General features: G+C 40.2%; 1 protein-coding gene and 1 non-coding gene across 2 annotated transcripts in view; both read right to left on the bottom strand.

The window, feature by feature from the left end:
• Nucleotides 1–12,302, bottom strand: part of LOC103594074 (UV radiation resistance-associated gene protein) — a gene marked incomplete at its 3' end in the record, with an annotated part of 302,923 nt that extends 290,621 nt beyond the window's left edge. The window contains exon 1 of the mRNA XM_008577262.1: nt 12,176–12,302. Within this exon, the coding sequence (XP_008575484.1) occupies nt 12,176–12,292 (117 nt within the window). The remainder of the gene's footprint in view (nt 1–12,175) is intronic.
• Nucleotides 7,617–7,690, bottom strand: TRNAI-GAU. Its single transcript has one exon. It is a non-coding gene; the product is annotated as a tRNA-Ile (tRNA).
• Nucleotides 12,303–12,360: the final 58 nt, after the last annotated feature.

The raw sequence follows: 12,360 nt of genomic DNA, 5'->3' as shown, positions 1-12,360 counted from the left end.
GGGCGCGACACTGAGGGTTGCGATCCGTTGCCGGTCACGAAAAAAGATAAAAAGGAAAAAAAAAAGATAAGAATGGAAGACTCACTCATGAATAATTTTTAAAGGATATTTCTAGAATGGTGTATGACAAGGAGCCATGAGTCTTGACTGCAGGAAAATATGGTAGCAAAAGGCAATCACAAAGTTGGATTAAAATGAACACCTACAATTAAGTAGACAAACACCAAGTCATTCTTCAAGACCCAGCTCCAGAATCTCCACTTTTGGGAAGTTCTCCCTGCCCCACCCACTACCCCAAAACAAGATGATCATTTCTCTCTCTGTGCCTTGACTATATTGTGTACAGACACCACAATCATGCTTTATTGATTGTGTTCATATGCCTGTGTTCGCCCAAAGGAGGGATGATCCTTAAATACAGAAACCAAGTTTAATTCCTCTTTGTACCCACACCATTTAGCACAGGCTTGGCACAAAGTAGGTACTCAATAAGTATTTGATAAATGAATCAATAAGTCAACCATAGACAGAATTAGGTATTTCACCATGCCATGGAGGAAAGTACCCTTAATTTGGTAACATTTAGTTACATTCTATTAATGACACTTGTACTTTATCACAACTTTTTGCCCTTCTGTCTCCTCACTAACTGTAAGCTCCTTAAGAACCAAAATTGTGTCTTTTTATCCTGAGTGGCTATAAATGTTTGTTGATAGAATGAGGGAATAATGAATGGATGAACAAATGCACGAACAACATGGCCTCACAGTTCAGAATTCCTTGGAACAAATTCTGGTCTATACAATTGAATTTATGTTATTTATTTGTTTCTTGTTCATAGTTTATCTCAAAGGTCAGCAAACTATGGCCCAGAGGCCAAAGGTGCTGCCTGTTTTTAAATAATCTGCAAGATAAGAATGGTTTTTACATGTTTAAATGGTTGATAAAAATAAAAAGACAAATATTTCATGGAATATAAAAATCAAAAATTTCAGTACCCATAAATAAGTTTTACTGGAATACAGCCACACTCATCTGTTTACATATTGTATAGAGCTATTTTCACAGTATACCACCAGAGTTGAGTAGTTGCTAAAAAGACCACAGGGCCTGCAGACGATGAAACATACACTATCTGGCTCTTCACTGAAAAAGTTTGGTAACTCCTTGTCTCTCACTCACTAGAAAGTAAAGTCCATGAGGGCAGGGCCTTTGTCTTGATTGCTGCTTTATCTCCAGCACTTAGACTGCCCCTGGCATTTATAAGCACTCATATCTATGGAATGTTGATAAGTAAGGTATTATGAAATGAGCTTTAAGAAGCCAAACAAAATGGGTCATAGTTGAGAACGTCCTTCAGTTACACTGGTCCTTACAGGATATCTTAATGAGCACAAGAATGTCACTGAGGAAAGTGGTACTGCTTTCATCCACTAAAATGTTAATATGTAAGTATACATGAGAAGCAGCTTTCCAATTTTTTAGTAGTTTTCAGGTAGTTTTAAAATAGCTGAGTTTGTATAATATCAAAAATGCAGCTAATGTGCAATTAAGAAATTCTGCAATTCTTCTGGAATACAAGGACAGGATTGTAACAAAATGGAATGGACTTTTTTTTTTAATTCTGCAGTTCTACAATACCCCAATCTAATAACCAGACTGATGTCTTTTGGTAGAAATGCATGAATATCATCAGTCAACCAGTCACTCCAGAGCACCTGGGCACTCGCTCTTTATTTTTGTATTTATGTTAAACATTTCCCATATAGAATAAACTCCATTAAATCAATTCATGAAAACAAGCCTGAAATACTTACTATATGTACAATTCTCTAAAGGTACCAACTGTATCCCGTAATGAGTACAGTCCTGTAAAACATCCTAGACCTGGGCCGGCCCGTGGCTCACTCGGGAGAGTGTGGTGCTGATAACACCAAGGCCCCGGGTTCGGATCCCATATAGGGATGGCCGGTTCGCTCACTGGGACAGCGTGGTGCTGACAACACCAAGTCAAGGGTTAAGATCCCCTTACCGGTCATCTTTTTAAAAAAATAAATAAATAAAAAATAAAATTACCGGTCATCTTTTTAAAAAAATAAATAAATAAAAAAAATAAAAAAAAAACATCCTAGACCTGCACCCCACAGCCTACCTGCCTATCTTGCTTTGTGATCTATTTTCACAATGAAAAATTAGAAAGCTTTCTTCATGTTGCTGCTTCTCATAAATGCCTAAATATTAACATTTTAGTGGATGAAAGCAGTACTAATTTTCTCAAGGACATTCTTCTTTTCATTAAAGGTGACAAAGTTAAAAAACAATTTTTTCATAATCCATAATAAGACTACATTTTGTATTAAAAAAAAAAGTTTAATTTTCTGGATTAGCTCTCATACAAAAGAATGATTGGAATTGAGGAAGGAAATAATTCATATCCTCTGAAAGACATAAGTAGGTTGGCAGAAACAAGACAGAGTTTTGAATCTCATGCCTAACATAATTCAAAGAAGGTACGTTATAAATATCTATTGAATAAATGGCTGACTCAATCAGTTTTTTTACTCCATATTAGAATTATTAGTTTTAACACTGGCTAACATGAACACATGAATTACTTATAGTTCAGAGTTAAACCTTTAGCCATAAAAGGTATACTCATGTTAAAGATCTCCAAGTTTTTCCTGGGAAAAAAAATAGATCATAAATCTGATTCCCACTTTTACTTTTACACCTTCCCTTTATTTTCTTACCCAGGAGTCTACCGACAAAAGCCAAAGGTAACTGCTATTTTCAGCTTCCTGATATTCCTCATTATTTAAAAAAGAAAAAAGAAAAAAAAAGCCTCACTGCATCTTTTGGGACTTTCTAAAAAGCATGGTAGGAAAACATGCCAGATACTCCAATGGACCGACAAAGTGAGACTCCTAAGTGCAGGGTTCTAATGCTCAACTTTAGCATTATCTTCTTCAGCCTCTTAATCAATAAACATACTTCACTGGAGATTTCACAAAGAATGAATACAGAAAATCCCTAACAAATAGGGTCTATAACAACTAGCACCAAATACTACACAGAATAAAATTCCTGCCATCAAAAAACCCACAATCACCAGATGGTTGCTGTTTCAGAAACTTAAGTAGTCTGCAGAGAATCTAGCTTTCTTAAGTAGAATATCCAAAAAAAAAAAAAAAGGATAGGCATGGTAAGTACCCAGGAACAAAACAGGAAGACAGATCACTCAAACTCCAGAGGGACATTTCAAAGTTTCACTGTGATTCACACCATAAAGCGGGGGAGGGGGAGCAGTGGAGGGAGGAATCTGAGTGTTCCAACCTGAAAGAGAAATTTAAAATCAGCCTCTCCCCCATTTTAACTCTAGATTAAAATCCCCAAAGCTGTGGGGCAAATATGTCAAAGCACAAAGAGAAGTTTAAGAAATAAATTCTCACCACACCCAGCTAAGCACAATGGAACTGCTCACAAGATCCAGGTTCTGGTCAATCCTCTGCCACAATCAGGAACAGCAAGACACTCAATACAGATCTGCTAAACTAATACTCTTCACTAAATCCTTGAGGGTAATAAATAGATGGACCAAGTCTGCAGTCAGGCAAATAGTTTCATCTCTGAGGGTTTCAGGTTTTACATTTGTAAAATTCCATGATTCAAAACTCATGTTTCCATTTTAAATTAAGATGAAAAACAAGGTTATGTAATACTAAACCGAAAAAGTATACTATGTATTAAAAAATTCCAATGTCAAGTCTTCCGTTCCCACGTTCTTCTATATTTTTAATCAAAGGAAAGGAAGCAACTGTAAAATACAAACATTGAACAAATTAACTCTAACAGTAAGACACATTGCTGATGTCATTAAACCTAAAACAAAGTACCAAACCTATTTTCAACCCCTCTTAAAAAAGATCTGCCTTTAATTTTTCTAATACATCTCTAATTTGTATCTGCATAAATTCCAGTACATTAAAATGACAAATATTTATTTTTCTCCCCAGCAATATGTCAGATGGGTAAAAATACACAGCCTATAAAAAATACACATTTAGAGGGCCGGCCCGTGGCTCACTCGGTAGAGTGCGGTGCTGATAACACCAAGGCCGCGGGTTCGGATCCTATATAGGGATGGCCGGTTTGCTCACTGGCTGAGCGTGGTGCTGACAACACCAAGCCAAGGGTTGAGATCCCCTTACCGGTCATCTTTAAAAAAAAAAAAAAAAAAAAAAATACACATTTAGAAACTATGAAAATCTAACTTTTTTCATTTTACCACACCTTCAGGCCTAACTTATTAGTTTCAATTCTGCTCTTGCTCTATTTCCAGTCAGTTTCACTTCTGAATTTTCTGCCACAAAGTTAAGGACTGTGATCTTGTGGAGAAATTTTAAAGTAAACACTAAATGAGAATAAAGCTTTTCCTTTCAAAGCAAAACTAAACATTTCACAGGAAACACAAAGAAACCAAAAAAAAAAACGACAAAACTTGAAATTCCTGATGGCATTTTGTCACATAAGAATAATGATTTTAGGATGCTGATGTCTTCTTTAAGTTTCCAAAGCTTCCTCATATAGTGGTATTTACAAGAACCAAAGCAGCTCAAAAACTGTCATTATTTTATTTTATAGATAGACACCTATATACTACATTTTGTTCTTTGAGTCACAATGGACTTAATAAATATTTGTGGAAGGGATAAATACACATGGCATATTACTGTGCTGCATGGGGCATATGTTCCCAATAACATACAGCTTTCTCTCAACAATCAGTGGACCAACAAAATAGATATTTTTTTAATAATAAAGATTATTAAATTAGATTAACAAAAGTAAATAATAAATGAAAAAGTAAATAAATACGTAAAGGGGAAATATATATCACAAGTACCTAAATTAAGCTTTATATCTGCTTTTGTGCGTCTATTATTTTTTTTTTCCTGTATATGTTTCAATCCCATGGAATCCAATTTTTCTTTCCTCTCTTTAGACTGTCAAGTTCTTCAAAGGAAAGATCTATATACAAAGCAAAATTAAAAAATAAAAATATACTAAGTTCCTATTATGTAATCAGCACAGGTGCTGTAAGAAATAAAATATAAGGCATGATGGTCCCAAACCTTGAAGTAACCTAAGACTTTTCACCAGAACGCTGCAAAGAAATGGGAATCAAAGATCTAGACTGCAATCCCTATGTTGATACTCTGTGTGACTTTTTAAAAAAGTCAAGGAAGTTACCTAGACCTTAGATTCTTCATCTGTAAAATCTCCTGATATAAATCTCCCATGCAGAGGAAGTCCAAATAATTTATGTGTTAGGTTTGGCAAGATGGAGAAAAAAGAGAGAGACTCGAGCCAGGCGCTGTTGCAGCCAAGAGGCTTTATTCCACCAGCATGGAGGGGAGACCGATTCAGATCAGCTCCCGGCCCCATACAGGCTAGTAGAGGCTTTTATAGGGTTTGAAATCGATTTAGGCACTTTGTAATAGTTTTTGCAGTTTTTCTCAGAAAACAAGAGGTCTAAGAGACAGGGTGGGACAAGGAGGAAGAGAGTGGAAAGTTGCTTATTATGGCTGCACTGATGTTAAGCTGACCATGAGGCCTAATATTATGTAGATACTCTGCCCTCAAGGAAAGTGAGCATAAATCCCCACTTCTTAAATTTGGGCTCCATATAGTGACTTTCCTCCAAAGAATACAGTATGGAGGGGTAAGACCAAAAGAGTAACCTTACAGCAGAGAAACCTGACAAACACTACCTATGATACTGTGATTTACAATAATAAATATATATCACAGTCTTTGTCTCCAGTTCCTGGCACAGAGCTCCTAAAACCCTTGTCATTTCCTGAGCAACAAGCGAGCTAGGAGAATCTTTTCTTCTCATCTTTGTCCTTTGACTCCAGTGCCTGACACGGAGCACCTAATCCGTTGGAATTTCCTGGGTGACAGAGAGTTCTAATGAGATCACTCTTGGTGGGCCCCTGGATCAGGGCTGGTCACCAGGAAGACCAAGCCATGATTAGAGGGGCTGAAGATTGAGTTACTAATGGATCATACCTATTTGATGAAACCTCCATAAAATTCCTGAAACTAGGGCCGAGCCCGTGGCGCACTTGGGAGAGTGCAGCACTGGGAGCACAGCAGCGGCTCCCGCCGCGGGTTCGGATCCTATATAGGGATGACCGGTGCGCTCACAGCACTCACTGGCTGAGCGTGCGGCTGGTCTCAAAAAGGACAAAAAAAAAAAAAAAAATTCCTGAAACTACAGGGTTGGGAGAGCTTCCAGTTTGCTGAACATGTGTAGGGTAGAGTGTCCTGAGAGGGCATGAAAATTTTGGGCCACTTCACCCATACTGTTCCCTATGCATGTCTTCCATTTAGCTGTTCTTTTGTAATACTCTTTATAATAAACCAATAAACATAAGTCAAGAGCTTTCCTGAATTCTGTGAGCCACTCTAGCAAATGATTGAACCTGAGGAAGGGGTTGTGAGAAACCCCAATTCATAGCTGATTGGTCAAAAGTTCCAGAAACCCAGACTTCAGATTGGCATCTTCAGATGCATCTGTAGTGGGGGGCAGTCTTGTGGAACTCAGCCTTTAACTTGTGGAATATGACACTAACTCCAGGTAGATAGTGTCACCCTATTAGGGTCCACTGGAGAATTGTTTGGTTGCGGGTGTTGGAGAACCCTACACATCTGGTGTCAGAAGAGTTGTGTTGAGAGTAAACGGCTACTTCAAAGAATTAAGTGTTAAAACAGAAAAAGATAATACTTAACCCTTGGCTTGGTGTTGTCAGCACCACGCTCACCCCGTGAGCGAACCGGCCATCCTTAACCCTTGGCTTGGTGTTGTCAGCACCACGCTCACCCCGTGAGCGAACCGGCCATCCTTAACCCTTGGCTTGGTGTTGTCAGCACCACGCTCACCCCGTGAGCGAACCGGCCATCCTTAACCCTTGGCTTGGTGTTGTCAGCACCACGCTCACCCCGTGAGCGAACCGGCCATCCTTAACCCTTGGCTTGGTGTTGTCAGCACCACGCTCACCCCGTGAGCGAACCGGCCATCCTTAACCCTTGGCTTGGTGTTGTCAGCACCACGCTCACCCCGTGAGCGAACCGGCCATCCTTAACCCTTGGCTTGGTGTTGTCAGCACCACGCTCACCCCGTGAGCGAACCGGCCATCCTTAACCCTTGGCTTGGTGTTGTCAGCACCACGCTCACCCCGTGAGCGAACCGGCCATCCTTAACCCTTGGCTTGGTGTTGTCAGCACCACGCTCACCCCGTGAGCGAACCGGCCATCCTTAACCCTTGGCTTGGTGTTGTCAGCACCACGCTCACCCCGTGAGCGAACCGGCCATCCTTAACCCTTGGCTTGGTGTTGTCAGCACCACGCTCACCCCGTGAGCGAACCGGCCATCCTTAACCCTTGGCTTGGTGTTGTCAGCACCACGCTCACCCCGTGAGCGAACCGGCCATCCCTATGTGGGATCCGAACCCAGGGCGTTGGTGTTATCAGCACTGCACTCTCCCGAGTGAGCCACAGGCCGGCCCAATTTTTTAAATGCATTTTTTTTTTTTTTTTTTTTTTTTTGCAGCTGGCCAGTACCGGGATAGAACCCTGGACCTCAGTGTTATCAGCCCTGCACTCTAACCAACTGAGCTAACTGGCCAGCCTAAAAAATGTAAATTTAAATAATAAAAATATATGTACCTATGAGCGTAGTTCAAAAAGTTCATGGTAAAATATAATTAAAAGATAATACAAATCTCTCCATGAACTTTTGAAGTAACCTTGTATATGTATGTATATACAGTATGTGTGTATATATATATGTAATTTGTATACATGAAATCATGTTGGAAAACTTACGATGACCAAGACTGGCAAAAACGTGGCAAAACAGATCCTGTCATAATTTGATGGTAGGAGTGTAAATAGGCACATCCTTTTTGGGAAAAACTTTGTCAATATTTTCTAAAGCCTATAATATATATATATATATACACACACACACACACACACAATCCTTTGAATGATTTCACTGCTCAAAATTTATCCTACAGAAATATTAGCACAATTGTACAAAGATGTCTGTATATGGATATTCATTGCAACAACGTAATAGAGAACTGAAAATAGTCCAAAACTACACCAATAGGGTGTTAGTTAAATAAACATAATTGAGCATTATTATGCAAAATGTGGTAGATGTATATATACTGACATGGAAAACTGTCCAAGAAAAAAATAATAAATCACAAAATTTTAAAATCTTTTAAAAGGAAGGGATTAAACCAGGTTAGGTATACTTAATCTGGGGTCTTCCATTTATACTTCAAGGGAAGCAAACCTGCATGCAAAAACTGTGTGTTTAGGCATATACGTAAGTACATTCTCTAATGAAAGAGTCCTTAGTTTTTATTGAATTTTTAAAGAAATACATCTCCATTAGCCAACCACCAAAAATAAAAAGGGCTGCTGGTTAGCTCAGTTGGTTAGAGTCATAAAAAAGAAAGAGAGAGAAAAAGGGAGAGAAAGAGAGAGAAAGAGACAGAGAGAAAGAAGAGAGAGAGGAAAAGGAAAGATGTGATCCTCTAAAAGGGTAACTAAACAATCACTAAAAAGCCTCAGAACTCTGAGTATCTGAGAAATGTTGTTAGGTTATTATACTCAAGTGAGGAGGAAGTCTTTGGGGAGGAAATGCCCTCAATTAAGCTTTGAGGACATGTTAAATGCCTCTATCATAAAACACAAATTTTTATCTCAAGACTCCTAAATCTAAGAGTGTGAGGTTATTTTTCATATGAGCCTATATTCACTCACTACTAAATTACAAACCTCAACCAAAAAATTAAAGAGCAAGAACAGTCTTCAAAATGCTTAAATTACAGTTCAAGTAAGATCATAAGAAGCAGAAGGAGACAAAGATTAAGCAGTAGTCCCATCTGACACAGTCAAGGAGCTGATATCAACTGTAGTTAGCACTTACATATGTAAAGGTTCAGGAGTTATACGGGCTTAACTTTTAATATAAGTCAATTAAAATAAGGCAAATAAATTAGGTCTTACACATAGTTTGGTGGGCTTTCTTTGCATAAAAACAAGTCTTTTTCTAAAGGCAGACAGGGCAGGAGGACTCCAGTACTTTGGGAATAGATGTTAATTAATTAACATTAATTAATTAAAGTTAATATTTTAAATATGACAGCCACTTTTAGAATCAATAGGACTTAATGAAGATTGGAATAAATGAGTAGATAACAGCAAGGATACTCTCTATCCTAAAATGAAAATATACCTTAGAAAAGTGGCTCTCAACCAGGGGTAATTCTGCCCATTAAGGGCATTTGGCCACATCAGAACACATTTTTGTTTGTCAGGACTGGGGAGGTGGCTACTGTTATCTTATGGGTAAGAGGCCAGAGATGTGGCTAAAAATCATATAGCTTACCCCTACACACACAACCCCAAAATGTCAACAATGCCAAAGTTGAGAAATCTTGGCTGGGGAACCACTGATTCTATGCTTTAAGATAACTTTATCATAGTAATCCTAAATGAACAGGATCTGTTTACTCGTTTAGAAATATTGACACCTTGCCAACTAGCATAGGATGTATTGAAGTGCACGATTTTCAAAGTGTTATTTTTTAAAAAGTTAATAACTGGCTTTTCAATTTATCTAAACCACTGAAATTTTGTAAAGCCATAGGCAAAAAAAAGACAACAAATTAATGCTAAAAGAAAAAAGTTTTATACACACAGACCTCCCTCTCACTTTCACAAACAATACCTAGTGAAAGAAGCCAGACACAAAAGAACATATTTTGCATGATTTCATCTATATAAAGTTCAACAACAGGCAAAAATTGATCTCTTGCGTTAGACATCAAAAAAGTGTTTCCTTTAAAAAAAAAAAAAGGATAGGTGGAAGTGGGAAAGAACATAAGTAGAACTTCTGAGACATTAATAATTTTGTATTTCTTAATCTGGGTGTTAGTTACATAATTGTGTTCACTTTGTTACAATTCATCAAGCTGTGTACCAATAATCTGTGTATTTTACAGATAACACTTTCACAATTTTTTTTTAATATATATTTATATCCGAAAACCCTGAGCATTTTGAACCCAGAAAGCTAAATTAATGTCAACTGCAAAAGTAAAACTATTTTGTTACATAGGCTGTCTTCCACGAATTTAAAAAGGATGACACCCCCATAAAGCTGTAAATAGCATACTCAGCGTTCATACAGCATTCAGCTGTACACTTAAGCCACTATATATCCCACGGCACCAATCCAAAAATTTAACAAACACTAACAAATGCAGTTAAATTTATTCCATGGACAGTGTGTTTGTGTTATTTCCCCAATGTCAAACTGCGAACTTTATCAGAGAACAAGCTCTATGAAGTAAGTGATGCTTTCTCTTTCCTGATCCCACATGTTCTCAAAGCTCCCCAAGCTAAATCTCTCTTGGCCCCTCAACTCCTTATTATTTCTCCAGGCAGTTTCTAACAGTGCCCACTATTGCCTCTCCTCTCTCTCTCCTCCACCTCCCACACAAATGTAAGTTCACATTAATGCTCATTCCAGAGACTAATCTCCCCAGCCAGACTTTTACCCTCTCCCAGTACCTCATAATACAATTCGAACCTCACTACCCTCAAACTCTCAATATCCTCCACAAACTCCCTGCTCAACAGGGAGCACCACAAAACCAGAACACATGCTATCTCAGTTTTTTAAATCCTCCTCTACCGCACAAAAAGCCTTTGCTTCTGCAAACAATTCTGCCTCCTTATTCAATGACCATTACTGTAGCTGTTATCTCTTCCCTCCCTCTTTCCTGTATTCAAATCCATTCCATTCTCACCTACCCTCTCCCCACAACCTCTGCTTTCTTCTTTACGAATCCTTCCTAAATCTCAGAGACAGGTATGGAAAGTTGGAAGAAGGGGATGAAGGAACTTGCTTTGCCTTGGGTGAAACTGGTGGGAAGGTTGCTCTAGGCTCCAGCAACACAAACTACAGATTCTGAAGCCCAGCCCCACCACTTACTAATGGTAAGGCTTTGGACAAGTCTCAGTTTGCTCAACTGGAAAATGGGGATTATAAAAACAGCTATCTCATAGAATTGTGAGGATTCAGTTAACTAATGGCTACTGATTTGCACAAATCCAAAATCGAAATATCTCAATAACTGTCAGTTTCTCTTAGGTCCTCTTCTTGGAAGGAAGAATAAAGGGAGAGGATGAAAGGTACTTTAATTTTCTTTAATGCTAACATTCCTTCAAAGTCTCCTCTTGGGGAACGGAGGCAAGGCAAGAGATAGAAGGAGGGAAGACTTACTCCACATATATATGGGTAATAGAATTTTATCAGATCTCCAAATTCAGTGTTCCCTCTTTCTTATCCTCCTACACTGTGGATCCAAAAAGCCCTCAAAGCCCTTGCTAAACGATGGGGGAAGACATGGAGGGAAACATCAAATCCTCTTTCCACAGCTTCTCATTGGAGTGAATAAAGTAAAAGAGTCCCCCTAATTACTAAAATACGCTCTTTGGTGGTGTAAGAATTAGGAAGGAACCCCCGAAGTGTCAAATGCATGTCTCTAGGGAGGCTGAGGGGAAGACTTCAGAACAAGGAGAGATTCAAAGTAAATGCTGGAAACCCTGAAGTCGCCTCACTGCTCTGGCAGGAGAGTACCAACTGGTTTCTCCGTAAGCGGGGGTGACCGGGTGGGGAGAGAAAGGGAACACGCTTTCGCTGTGTCTCGTGGGACATCTGGGCTTCCCCGGGTCCCTCCCCAGGAGGGCTGAGGGGAAGGGTCTGCGCAAGGGAATCCCCAGCTTCCTACTACAGGAGAGGGGCCTGGTATGGGGCCCCCAGAGAGTTTCACTGGCTCTCTGCCTGACCCCCCACAAGCCTATCTCCTGTAACGGGATTCTCCTGGCACACGGGGATCTCCCAGAAGTTCGCCATCATTTGGACCCCTTCCCTCACAAGAGCTCCTGACAGCCTTCCTCACACCGGCGAGCTCTCCCGGCCACTTCCCTGGTTTCCTGGCTGGCACAGGGTCACCCGGAGCCAACAGGATCTCCACGAGGGCCTCCCCCGTCCCTCCCGAGCGCCGCGAGCCCGCGGGCTTACCTGCTGAGACGGCAGCTCCACATGCAGGGCCCGCGCGGCAGAACCGGGCGGCAGCGCGGCGGCCGGGCCCGGGGGTGGCGGGGGAACCGGGCCCCCGACCGACGCTGAGGCGCTCATCTCGACCCAGGGGCCGCCAAGCGGCGGGGCAGGGGCCCTTCCGGGATCCCCCGCCCCCCCCCCGCACC

The sequence above is a fragment of the Galeopterus variegatus genome, unplaced genomic scaffold, assembly GCF_000696425.1.
Source record: "Galeopterus variegatus unplaced genomic scaffold, G_variegatus-3.0.2 Scaffold1473, whole genome shotgun sequence".
In the NCBI taxonomy this organism is placed as follows: domain Eukaryota; kingdom Metazoa; phylum Chordata; class Mammalia; order Dermoptera; family Cynocephalidae; genus Galeopterus; species Galeopterus variegatus.
This window is presented reverse-complemented; position numbering and strand designations above follow the sequence as displayed.